This window comes from Jaculus jaculus, chromosome 19 (assembly GCF_020740685.1).
Source record: "Jaculus jaculus isolate mJacJac1 chromosome 19, mJacJac1.mat.Y.cur, whole genome shotgun sequence".
Lineage (NCBI taxonomy): Eukaryota > Metazoa > Chordata > Mammalia > Rodentia > Dipodidae > Jaculus > Jaculus jaculus.
This window is the reverse complement of record NC_059120.1, coordinates 22,896,397-22,909,945: the sequence shown is the minus strand read 5'-3', so window position 1 is coordinate 22,909,945 and position 13,549 is coordinate 22,896,397. Positions and strand designations below refer to the sequence as shown.

General features: G+C 38.2%; 1 protein-coding gene across 3 annotated transcripts in view; it reads left to right on the top strand.

Moving 5' to 3' along the window:
• Nucleotides 1-13,549, top strand: part of Arhgap29 (Rho GTPase activating protein 29) — an 80,272-nt gene that overhangs the window by 16,676 nt on the left and 50,047 nt on the right. For all 3 annotated transcript variants that reach the window (XM_004663968.2, XM_045138327.1, XM_045138328.1), the window contains exon 2: nt 6,045-6,284. In XM_004663968.2, the coding sequence (XP_004664025.2) occupies nt 6,077-6,284 (208 nt within the window). In that variant the 5' untranslated portion in view covers nt 6,045-6,076. The remainder of the gene's footprint in view (nt 1-6,044; nt 6,285-13,549) is intronic.

Here is a 13,549-nt window from a genome sequence, read left to right as displayed (position 1 = left end):
TTCAAACATCCCCATAATTCAAGGTTTTTTAGCTGAACCATAATACCAAAAAAAATCTCCAAAAACATAATGGCACTCACACTGCAAAAGATGGCACTGGGCGTAGCAAAGAAATATTCAGCCAATACAAAATTTAAACAGGGAAAACATCAAACTCTTTAGTTCCAACTCAAACAACTCTAGCCAGTGATAAATCTCCAAGTCTGATAATTCTAACCAGAAACAAGTCTCTGAAGTTCCAATTCTGTCACTCCAGCTAGGCTACCCATAGTCCTGAAAAACTTCATCCAGGGATGGCAGCTTTCCTTAGCAGCCAGCTTGTGGTATCTGCATCTCCACTGCAACCCATGGTTCATCCTCATGGCTCCATTGGGTCTCCATGTAGGCATCCAGCAAACCTGCTTCACACTGCCCATAGCTGTTTCCAAAACAGAAGACCGTATTGCAAATTCAGTGACCCTCTCTTTCCTGGATTTTTTATTCTCCACATTCCAGGTAGGGCGCCAATTTGTTAATCCAGGGTGGGGGGGAATAAAGCAGACTTTGAAGAACAGGACACTCCTTCAACATTCAGGCCCCTTCAAAAGATTGCATTCTTTCTGTTGTCCCAATGCAGGTCAGATGGCCTAGTCTCAATGGTTGTAATCTCTCAATTGCAGCTGAATAGGCAGCAGTTTCAGCCTAAAGATTTCTTTCTGTGCCATATCCCTCTGTACACACCAGTCCATTGATATGCAAAGCAACCCTGCACAAGTTCTCAGGACACGGGCATAACAGCAAGCCTCTCACACAAACTGCTTCTAGCACAGTCCAGGCAAAGCTCTTCCTCACCCTTATCAGCCAAACCTCATATTCCATAGTTTTTACTGCATTCAAGTCTTTTAACTCTGACCAGAATAGTCCATCAAGATGTACTTACAGGGCTGGAGAGATGGCTTAGCGGTTAAGCGCTTGCCTGTGAAGCCTAAGGACCCCGGTTCGAGGCTCGGTTCCCCAGGTCCCACGTTAGCCAGATGCACAAGGGGGTGCACGCATCTGGAGTTCGTTTGCAGTGGCTGGAGGCCCTGGCACGCCCATTCTCTCTCTCTCCCTCCATCTGTCTTTCTCTCTATGTCTGTCACTCTCAAATTAAAAAAAAAAAAAAAAGATGTACTTACAGCACTGCAAGACATTCTCTTAGGCCAAGGTTTCAAATCCTTCCACATTCCTCTTAAAAATCAGCTCCAAAAGGCCAAAGCCACACAGTCAGGTGTCTAGCAGCAATGACCCCACTCCTGGTACCAACATTACTGTTGCAGTCAGGTTCGCATTGCTGGCAGAAATCACCTGAGCAAGAGCAGCTTGTGGCAAAAAAAAAAAAAAAAGGTTTATTTTGGCTTACAGGCTTGAAGGGAAGCTGCATGATGGCAGGAGAAAACGATGGCATGAGCAGAGAGTGGACATCACCCCTGGCCAACATAAGGTAGACAGTAATAACAGGAGAGTGTGCCAAACACTGAGAAGAGGAAACTGGCTATGACACCCATAAGCTCACCCCAATAATATACTGCCTCCAAGAGGCATTAATCCCCAAATCTCCATCAGCTGGGAACTTAGTATTCAGAACACCTAAGTTTATGGTGGACACCTGAATCAAACCATCACACTGTTAGCCAGATCCTTAGCCAGAATCTGTATTTTAGGAAGCACAAGCACATTCTTTTTTTTTTTTTTTTTAGGTTTCTTTTTTTTTTTTTAAGTTTTTTTTTTAAAAATTTTTATTAGCGTTTTCCATGATTATAAAAAAAATATCCCATGGTAATTCCCTCCCCCACACTTTCCCCTTTGAAATTCCATTCTCCATCATATTACCACCCCATCACAATCATTGTGCTTACATATATACAATATCAACCTATTAAGTACCCTCCTCCCTTCCTTTCTCTTCCCTTTATGTCTCCTTTTTAACTTACTGGTCTCTGCTACTAAGTATTTTCCTTCTCATGCAGAAGCCCAATCATCTGTAGCTAGGATCCACATATGAGAGAGAACATGTGGTGCTTGGCTTTCTGGGCCTGGTTACCTCACTGAGTATAATCCTTTCCAGGTCCATCCATTTTTCTGCAAATTTCATAACTTCTTTATTTTTCTTTACCGCTGAGTAGAACTCCATTGTATAAATGTGCCACATCTTCATTATCCACTCATCAGTTGAAGGACATCTAGTCTGGTTCCATTTCCCAGCTATTATAAATTGAGCAGCAGTAAACATGGTTGAGCATGTACTTCTAAGGAAATGAGATGAGTCCTTTGGATATATGCCTAGGAGTGCTATAGCTGGGTCATATGGTAGATCAATCTTTAGCTGTTTTAGGAACCTCCACACTGATTTCCACAATGGCTGGACCAGATTTCATTCCCACCAGCAGTGTAGAAGGGTTCCTCTTTTTCCACATCCCCGCCAACATTTGTTTTCATGATGGTGGCCAATCTGACAGGAGTGAGATGGAATCTCAGTGTAGTTTTAATCTGCATTTCCCTGATGGCTGGTGACGTAGAACATTTTTTTATATGCCATTCATATTTCTTCCTTTGAGAATGCTCTATTTAGCTCCATAGCCCATTTTTTGATTGGCTTGTTTGATTCCTTATTATTTAACTTTTTGAGTTCTTCATATATCCTAGATATCCTAGATATTAATCCTCTATCAGATAAAAAGCTGGCGAAGATTTTTTTCCCATTCTGTAGGTTGCCTCTTTGCTTTTTTCACTGTGTCCTTTGCAGTGTAAAATCTTTGTAGTTTCATGAGGTCCCAGTGATTAATCTGTGGTTTTATTGCCTGAGCAATTGGGGTTGTATTCAGAAAGTCTTTGCCAAGACCAATATGTTGAAGAGTTTCCCCTACTTTTTCCTCGAGCAGTTTCAGAGATTCAGGTCTGATGTTAAGGTCTTTAATCCATTTGGACTTAATTCTTGTGCATGGCGAGAGAGAAGAATCTATTTTCATCCTTCTGCAGATATATATCCAGTTTTCCCAACACCATTTGCTGAAGAGGCTGACTTTTCTCCAATGAGTATTTTGGGCATTTTTATCGAATATCAGGTGGCTATAGCTACTTGGGCTTACATCTGGGTCGTCTGTTCCACTAATCTACATGTCTGTTTTTGTGCCAGTACCACACTGTTTTTGTTACTATGGCTCTGTAGAATAGGTTAAAATCAGGTATGGTGATACCACCAGCCTTATTTTTGTTGCTCAGTATTATTTTAGATATTTGAGGTTTTTTGTGATTCCAAATGAATTTTTGGATTGTTTTTTTCTATTTCCATGAAGAATGCTTTTGGAATTTTGATAGGGATTGCATTAAATATGTAGATTGCTTTTGGTAAGATTGCCATTTTCATAATATTGATTCTTCCAATCCAGGAACAGGGGATGTTTCTCCACTTTCTAGTGTTCTGCAATTTCTCACTTGAGTGTTTTAAAGTTCTCATTGTAGAGATTCTTTACTTCCTTGGTTAGGTTTATTCCAAGGTACTTTTTTTTTGTTTTTGCAATTGTGAATGGGAGTGATTCTCTGATTTCATCCTCTATGTGTTTGTTGTTAGCATATATGAAGGCTACTGATTTCTGTGTATTTATTTTGTATCCTGCTACATGGCTGTAGCTCTAACAGTTTGCTAGTAGAGTTTTTAGGGTCCTTTATGTATAAAATCATGTCATCTGCAAATAATGATAATTTGATCTCTTCCTTTCCAATTTGTATCCCTTTTATGTGTGTCTCTTGCCTTATTGCTATGGCTAAGACTTCCAGAACTATATTAAATAAAAGTGGGGACAGTGGACACCCTTGTCTTGTTCCTGATTTTAGTGGAAAAGCTTCCAGTTTTTCCCCATTTAGTAATATGTTGGCCATAGGTTTGTCATAACTAGCTTTTATTATATTGAGATATGTTCCTTCTATTTCCCAGTCTCTGTAGGACTTTTATCATGAAAGGATGTTGGATTTTGTCATATCACAAGCACATTCTTGTATGTACTACACAGAAATATAACATTCTCAATGTATGATGTTGACATGCTGTAAACTTATTTCATGCTGTGGGTTATAGTAAACAAAAAGAGAAGAATGGAAAGGAGGTGTGCGGGACAGGAGTGTGAGCCCAGATGGCACGTCACAGGCAGGTTGGAGCCAGACCTCCCTTGGAGTCTTACAGAGCCTGACATCTGCCTTGTCCTTTAGAAGAGTATTGAGCAGAAGTGCTATCATGAGATTGGTTTGTAATAGGACAAGAATGGATGTAGAATGATCATGAAGACATAAGTATAGTAGGTCAGACAAGACATGATGGACACACACTAATATGGTAGCAGTAGAAGCAAGTGGATAGACTATCCAACTGTAATTAGGATGAAAAAGCCTATTGAGTTGGATGTGGCATGAGTAAGTGATACAACATTATATCTGACATTCAACAAAGATGCTATTAAATACAGTTTCCTACTGTGAATTTCATGAAGTTACTTGTAATTCTATTTTGAAAGTATCCAAATACTTGACATAACATATTTTTAAAAATTGATGATAATACTTTTGAGCTAATTTAATTTCTTTATTGTTTCTTGTTTATTTTTTTAAAAGATTTTATTTTTATTTATTTGAGACAGAGCACGCGAGCCAGCAAGAGAGAATGGGCATGCCACGGCTTTTAGCCACTGCAAACGAATTCCAGATGCATGCACCTCCTTGTGCATCTGGCTTACGTGGGACCTGGAGAATTGAACCCGGGTCCTTAGGCTTCACAGGCATGCACCTTAACTGCTAAGCCATCTCTCCAGCTTCCCTCCTGTTTATTTTTTTAAATTTTGAATATTTTTATTTGCACATGGGACTGAATGTGTGTGTGTGTGACACACAGACAAACAGATAGACTGACAGTGGGTGCACTGAGGTCTTTTGCCACTGAAAATAAGCTCCAGATGCATGTGCTACTTTGTGCATCTGGCTTTATATGAGTACTGGGGAATCAAACCTGGGCTGTCAGGCTTTGAAAGCAGTCTCCTTTAACTGCTGAGCCATTTCCCCAGCACTGTTATTATTCCATTCTTGGTTTCAAAAAATAGAAATAAGCCAGGCATAGTGGCATACCCCTTCAATCCCAGCACTCGGGAGGCAGAGGTATGAAGATTGCTGTGAGTTCGAGGCCACCCTGAGACTCCATAGTGAATTCCTGGTCAGCCTGGGCTAGAGTGAAACCCTCCCTTGAAAAACCAAAACAAAACAAAATACAAATAAAATTGGGACTTTTGGTTTTGAAAGGTTAAATGAGAAAGAAGAAACATATATATTTTTTGTGTTCCAATTCGGCCAGAATTACATAGCTATCTTGAAAAAAACCCTTGTATCTTGTGAGCTCTGTTAATCCTTCCTTGCACAGGCCTCTAAGTTAATTGTAGAGGTCACATATCTTGAAAACATTAGAACCAGGATTCGAATCTAAGTTTTTCTTAAACTAAACACTGTTCTTTTATGATATTATCCTGAAATTACAAAAAATTACTGTGATAAACTGGTTGTGGTGGTGCACGCCTTTAACCGCAGCACTTGGGAAGTAAAGGTAGAAGGATCACCATGAGTTTCAGGCCACCTTGAGACTCCATAGTGAATTGCAGGTCAGCCTAGGCTAGAGTGAGACCCTACCTTGAAAAACAAAAAAACAAAACAACCCAAAAAACAAACAAAAAAACTGTGATATTCATTGAACTCATGACAGTTCTCTTATCTCAGCCTCCTGAGTGATGGGATTATAGGCATATGAATCACCATATCCGTCCTCAAACCTCAGCTTTCTCACTTTTTAAAGTGGAAAGATTGGTAGTGTGCATTGTTTGGTTTTCAGGATTATTGACATTTCATAAATAGAAGCCATTATTCATATAGTGTTTTATCTTTAAAAAATCTAAACATAGAATGCTGAGATGGGCCATGGGCTATTTCTGAAAAGCTAGTATAATGTTTCCCTGGTTCATATAGTGTTTCTGTTTTTCTTCTGTCCCCTTAAGGATTTCAGTTTTCCTGACTGTCATATGAGAGGATGATTGCTCACAAACAGAGAAAGGCAAAGAAGAAGCGCGTTTGGTCCACAGGCCAGCTTTCCACTGATGGTATAGTTTCTGAAATGGGGCTCAAGTCTGTCAGCTCCACCAGCTCCATTTTCGATCCGGATTACATCAGGGAGCTGGTGAATGACATCAGGAAGTTCTCCCATATGTTGCTGTATTTGAAAGAAGCCATTCTTTCAGGTTTGTCAGTAGTGTTCTCTAACATTCTTACTGCAGAGTTTGTAGCTACAGATAAGTGTGTACACAATGGCAAGAATAGGGTATTATGTTTAGAGATTTTATGACTTTTTCTCCAAATGTTTTCTGTTTACAGTGTAAACCATTTTGTAATCAGATAACAGTACAATAGGTAATAAAAAGCCTTGCTAAGTGTAGAGAACAAAACTACAAAGAAGAAAAAAATCAGTTTTCAGTTTTTAGCAAGTGGGTTTATTTGAGATCCTTGAAGTTTTAACCTATTCACAGGAATCCACTGGTTTATCTTTAATAAGCAGACTAATATTTATAACTTACAATGGCGACACTTTTACCTAAACTCAGCTTTCCATATTCTTGGTAAAATGACTGCACTTGAATTATTTTCTTCTTAGAAATAAACTGCATTGTTTTGCAGGCCTATAATCTTTTCTCTTGAACTTAAGGTAATCACAGAATTTATGCTCTTGTCCAGTTAGAATGGATAATCAAGCATGAGACTTGACTCTCCTGAAGCAGAGGATTAAACATCCCAGATTTAATTGGAGAACCTCATCTCCTGTAACAGTGCCCCTTTAATATCCACATCTGTTGTTAGTGTGATTGGCAGTTCTGATTCTTTGTGATCAGTAGTTCAAAACTGGATAGCTACATGTAGAAAGTAGTATGCATGTGAGATCAGCTCTTGGGCCCTCATAGAAATTTATCAGAGTTTGACCAGATTTCAATAAATATGTACATATAACCTAAATGTTTGATTCCGGTATGTATTTTTGAAAACAGAATTGAAAACCATGTGTCGTGTTTGTACTAAATTAAGATTTTTTCATTGTTTTCTCAAAGTAGTTTCATGTTAGCCTAGGCTGATCTGGCACACACTTTATAGTCCTAGGCTGTCTTTGAACTCACAGTGATCCTCCTACCTCTGCCTCCTGAGTGCTGGGATTAAAGGTGTGTACCACCATGCCCAGCTCCAAGTTTATTTTTAACCTAACTATAATTGTCAAGTTGAAATTTCAAAAATAATTGGACTAGAATGGAAGCTTCAAAATGTTAGCATTTGAATTCTCCTTAACATAGCCCTCATATATTGTTATTTTTGTGACTACATAAATAGTACTAGAAAAGCAGTTGCACACTCTCCAGACAATTTTAACAGCTTGATTTTGGACTTCATTATGAATTATTGAATGGCAGTATAGGTAACATGCTATTGTGGAAGGAAGGATATTCCTAAATATATATTGTACTTATAACACATTTCTTATCAAAGTGAAAGATGAGTGTGCCATTACTTACAAAAGCATAGTTTCATAATAAATATTTGTCCTAATCTAGGTTCATTTTATTTGATTTTATTTCATTATTATTGTTGTTGTTATTTTGGCTTTTCGAAGTAGGGTCTCTGTCTGGCCCAGCCTGATCTGGAATCAACTGTGTAGTGTCAGGGTGGCTTCGAACTCAGCAGCGGTCCTCACCTCTGTGTCCTGAATGCTGGAATTAAAGGCATGTGCCACCATGCCTGGCTTATTTTTAAATTTTCATTTAAGATTTATTCTTTTTCATGTGTGATTTTAAACTTAAAATATTAGGTATTTACCTTAGTTTAGGGTAAAGTATAATCTTATTATCAATTTAAGCAAGCTTTAATTAATATAAATAATTTAAGATTTCTCTTGCTATTTATTTTCTTTAGGAAATTTATATCCTTTCAGATTTTCATCTTGTTTCACATACTTAAAGTGGTGGTAATTTAAAACAAGTTGGACCACATCTTATCTTTAAAAATGTTATTGTAAGCTTAATTAGATAGTTTAGAGACTAGGAAGAAAGAGGATTGAAAGCTCATGATCAGTGAAAAAGGAACAAAAAGATGTGTAAGACACAAGTTTGTCCCTTGAGATAAGAGGAAATATATTTATTCCCTGAAATTTATTTTTAAAGTATATATGAGCAAAATCCTTTAAATAAGAAATCTGATACTTAGAAGCTTTTCAATTAGTTTTTAAAAATGAGAAAAAAATATATATATATATTGGTATTTGGAGGTAGGGTCTCTAGCTCAGGCTGACCTGGAATTCACTATGTATCTAGGGTAGCCTAGAATTCATAGCGATCCTCCTACCTCTGCCTCCCAAGTGCTGGGATTAAAGGTGTGCATCACCATACCCAGCTGAGAAAATAAGGTTTAATAACCAATTCTCATTAATATGCAGTGATCACAGAGTTTTCATTATTAACCTTTGGAGTGATTTTCATACTTGGCTCCCCAGTCTGAGTTAATAGAATGTGTGTGTGCACCAGGCCAGAGACTATTGGAAACTTAACAAGAATTTGTTTTCTCTGACTTTGGAACATTATTGCCAGGTATACCACTTATTTTGAGTTACTAGAAATACAATATTCATATATTTTGACAAAACCTGGAGTTGTTTGTTTGTTTTTTCTTGTCATAAGGAAGTATATATAAGCATAAATCAACTCCATTGGAGGAGAAAGATGCACATAATAATATGCTTGTGTAATTTTGATCACTGTTTTCAGCTGAGAGTACAGATACTCCTCCTCACTTAGAGCTGTTGCACAGATCACATGGGCTATTCGGGAAAACAGGTAAATGGTTAAGATACTGCAACTGTAAAGGTGGTGGTGTTACGTAGGTTCCTGCAACCCCCCCCCCCTCCGGACTAAGAGGCCGACTTGACTTTTATAATTACCACCACAATAAAGTACTGGCCAGCTAGCACAACTGTTTTTCTTTTGGGGTGAAGGAATCTTGTCAATATTTGGTCAGTGCCCTTCTCAATTTTTTGCCTTTTACCTCTAAAAGGAAGTGTGCCAAATTTTTGGCATCGGCTTATTTATTAATTTGTGTCTCTTAATTGTGTGTGGCAGGTACTCTGTGAACACTGTCCAGTTTTCATCATTTCACTCACTAATTATGTGTTCTATAAGGATTGTGAGGCTTGCCCTGTCCAGTGAAGTAGCCACTAGACATACGTGGTTACTTTAATAACAATTAAGAGGTTGGGCTAGAGAGATTGTTCAGCAGTTATAGGTGTTTGCTTGCAAAGCCTGCTGGCCCAGGTTCAGTTCCCCAGTACCCACATAAAGCCAGACACACAAAGTGTCTGGAGTTTGGAGTTTGTTTGTAGAGGCGAGAGAATCTGGCGCACCAACACTTTCTCCCTTTATTCCCTCTCACAAATTATAAATATTATAAATAATTAAGAAGCAGCTATTTAAGTGTAGTAACTACCTTTAAGGTGCTTAGCAGTACTGGTAGGTGGAGGCAAACATTGGGGAAGGAAATTACAGATTTCTGTCATTTCATAAATTTCTACTTGCCAGAGCTGGCACGTAGGCATTTAGAACTTATCATTGGAAATCTTGAACTTTTTTATTTCTGTAGCCATCAAAGGAATCATAGAAAAGGTTATACTGAAGCAAATTTAAGAAATTTTTACATGGAAACAGGAGTTCACTCTGAATCTCCATCTTGAGTTCAGGCCTTTGGCATAGGTAGCTTTACCCCCTTGGGTTGAACCAGCACGACATTCCAGCCAGGTTATGCAGCTTGCTTCAATTAAAGGATAAAGGAGAGAGCTCTGGAAAGAGAACTATGCCTGGTTGATATATATGTGTCTATGATGTCATATCATGCTTTGTTAAGATTGAAGTGCTTGCACCAGATGCTGTCACTCATGATCTTGTGATTCAACATTTGATTGGTGCTGTAGATGGTGCTTTGTAATGCATTTTACAGGGCAGTTCTTGTTTTCCCAGACTCCGTGGTTTTTTTGTGTGTATGTATGAGAAATTTATGATAGTTATGTTATATTGGGTATTTATTAGGGTTTCCTGAGTAGCACTAGGAAGCTCATTTTATAACAGAAGTTGATCTGCTTAGAACAAAATATGTGTCCAGCAGAGGGCTTTGTGTTCCCAACAGGTTTAAGATACGTATGCAGGTTTTTTCTCTTTTTTCAAAAACATAAAAATGAACTACTTAATGTGAAAGACCCAAGGCATTGTGAAACTTACTTTGCCAGGATAAATGATAGTGTGGTAATTCTACTTTTACTGCTTAACTCCAGGGCGAGGCTCCCCTGGAGTCTTACACAAACAGCATATGTGGAATTTTAAGTCTGAGATCCCTATCCACTATCATTAAGGTACATTATGAATAATTACAGGGGTAAATTATGCATTCCATATTAACATGCTACAGGTACTCACTTAGGCATATGTACTTTGTGTTTAATTACAATACTGTAGGTTAACAGGCACAGTGTAAGTACTAGTTTAGGTTCATGTTTGCCCCCACAAGGCAATGGTTCTGCATTCCAAATAACAGGTCCACAAAAGTTACAGTTTATGCAGTAACTTTAAAATATGTCTTTGTGACATACCTCCCCATTCCCAGGTAGGCCATAATTCAAGTTCAGAATCTGGGTCTAGAAAGCAAAAATAGTCTAAAATATCTTCAGTTTTTCTGCTTCTTAGTATACCTAAGTGTAGATTGACATAAATTATTTATTATTGTTTTGGTTTTCCGAGGTAGGGTCTCATTCTAGCCCAGGCTGACCTGGAATTCACTATGCAGTCTCAGGGTGGCCTTGAACTCACAGTGATCCTCCTATCTCTGCCTCCCTAGTGCTGGTATTAAAGGTGTGCTCCACCACACCCGGCTATAAAATATTTTTGAAAAGAAAAAAAAATCAACATGCTCAGGATTCTCATAACTTTTTGTTTATATAATAGTATTTTCAAATAGATCTTAACCAGAGTTCATTAGTGACTATTCTGGTTATTTTGTTTTGTGAGGCCCAGGCTGGCTTTTATCTCATGGTAATAATCTGCCTGCCTCAGCCTCCAAATGCTGGGATTATAAACACGTCTTCTCTGCTTTTTCTCCTCCTCTCTTCCCCTTCTTCTTCCTCCTCCTCTTCCTCTTTTTCTCTTCCTCCTCCCTTTTTTTTCTTGTGTAATTTTGAAAACTAGAATAGAAAGGAAGATATAAGTTTCAGGTAAACTAGCTAAATTCTTTAAAAGAAATACCCTCAAATTTAAAAGTTGTATTTTCTGTTGTGAAGCATAACTCTTAAAGAGTGCTAGCTTCTGATGAATTCTGTATCCTAGATTTGACAGCTGCAGTTGGAAGAGGAATGTTACATGTCTAAAGCAAATGTTTATTCAACAGCTGGGGTTAAATGACAACACTAACACCATCAATTATCCTGAAGCGTTCCTTGTTAATTTGCAGTTTCAGTTGCTATCCCAACTTGTAGACTAACTCTAGATTTTTTCGATGCTGAGTATACAGGAGTATATGTAAGGTTTTCTTCACATAGAGAGTTAATATTATTATCATCACTCTTAATTTAGCCTCTCAGTCTGCCAGGTTTGTAACATGTTAGAAACATCAAGCAGCTAGCTTTGGATATGTCCCATTCTGTCTGTAGAAGTGAACTTTTTGGAAGTGATTTCTAACCAAAATCCCCAGATGTTAATGAGTTACAATATAGTGACTAGAAAGTGTGAAATGGATCTTTGAAGAATGATGTGTGAAATGCAAGTAGCTCATTTATTTTACGTGTACCAATTGTTAGTGTATTTTGGGTCCCTTCTGCACTCCCCTAAGACGGCTTATGTAATTTAACACCCTTTATACCAGCAAGCAGTGGAAGCGTACCCATGTCTTCAACTATGTGGTAGTATATCATACTTGCTGATAACATGGGTTTTAAGCTAGATATGATACACATGCCTACTATAATCCCATGATTTGAGAGACTGGGGCAGGAGATTGCCAAATCAAAGGCCAGCCTGGGCTATGAATATAGCAAGACCTTGTCTCAACAAAACAGAACAAAATAAAACAGATACAAATTTTACAACCAGAATGACTGAGGTAGGATCCTCGTTTTGCTACTTATTAGTTACCTATAATACTGAACAGTTACTTCTGTGTTTTGTGCCTCTGTTTCTACATCAGTTAAGAGGATGTGTAATAGCACCTATGTCACTGGAATTGCATGATGATTAACAAGTTCTTACATGGAAGCATCTTGTTTCTAGGGTGTTTAGAAAATACAAGCTGTTATTTTTACAGTTCCCAAGTAGCTGGACAAAGAAAGCTGCCCAGGGTTCACATTTATCCTGTAAACTCAAAGTTGCTACAGCAAAAACATTGTAGTTTGCTAGTGATAAGTTCTGACGCTTTTTCTTTCCTCTTTGTTGTTGTCATTGCTCCCCTAGAGAGGGCAAGCTGAATTAACAAGATTGATTTTTTTTTTTAGTCGGTTTTTCTTTTTTTAAATCAAGGAAAACACCGTGGTTTTTCTTCTATTTACTTAAGCATTTCCATGAAGTGCTTGCCATGTCAGCATGGTGGTATTGTGTCAATGCATGAGAGCCAGAAAGTGGCACTGGCTAATCTGTTCTCACTTGATAAGTTCCATGAAAGAGAAAATAAATGGCACCAAGGGATGAAAGAATAAATTAAAATTCATTTGACCATATTTCAGGGGTAGTAAACAAGCAAATATTGGGATGCTGTTTTGCTGTCCTGGAGAACTAGTATTAAGACACTGGTTGACCTTTATTTTATTATATTCACACCTATAATAAGTTTGTAATGTAAGTCAAATTGCATTACATTTATAATGCAGCTTCTGTGACACTTAAAAATTGGAGGTTCATACCTTTAGTCACAGCACTCAAGAGGCAGAGGTAGGAGGATCACTCTGAGTTCAAGGCCACCCTGAGACTACATAGTAAATTCCAGTTCAGCCAGGGCTAGAGCAAGACCCTACCTCAAACAACAACAACAAAATCTCATATTTAGTTGTAAGACTACATTTTAATAAATACTAAGTTGACAGATACAGAAATATTTGGGGGGATGTGTTTATAGTATGTATGGTGTAAGTATGTGCACATATGTGTGCATGGTATATGCCTGTGTGTGCCATGTGTGTACACATGGGGAGGACAGAGGAATATCTCGTTTGTGCTTTCTGTCGTCCCCTGACCAGGGAGCCCCAGCAATTCTCCTGTCTCTGCCCTCCTCAGCTCTGGGGTTGCAAGTATGCTTGGCTATGCCTAGCTTTTCATGTGAGTTCCGGGGAACAAACTCAGCTCCTCATGCTTGTGCTGAAGGACAGAAAGTGCTCTTTTCTGATGAACCATCTCCCCAGACCCCTAGAAATACTTATATTTGATTTCCAAGTTGCTTGCTAACTTGG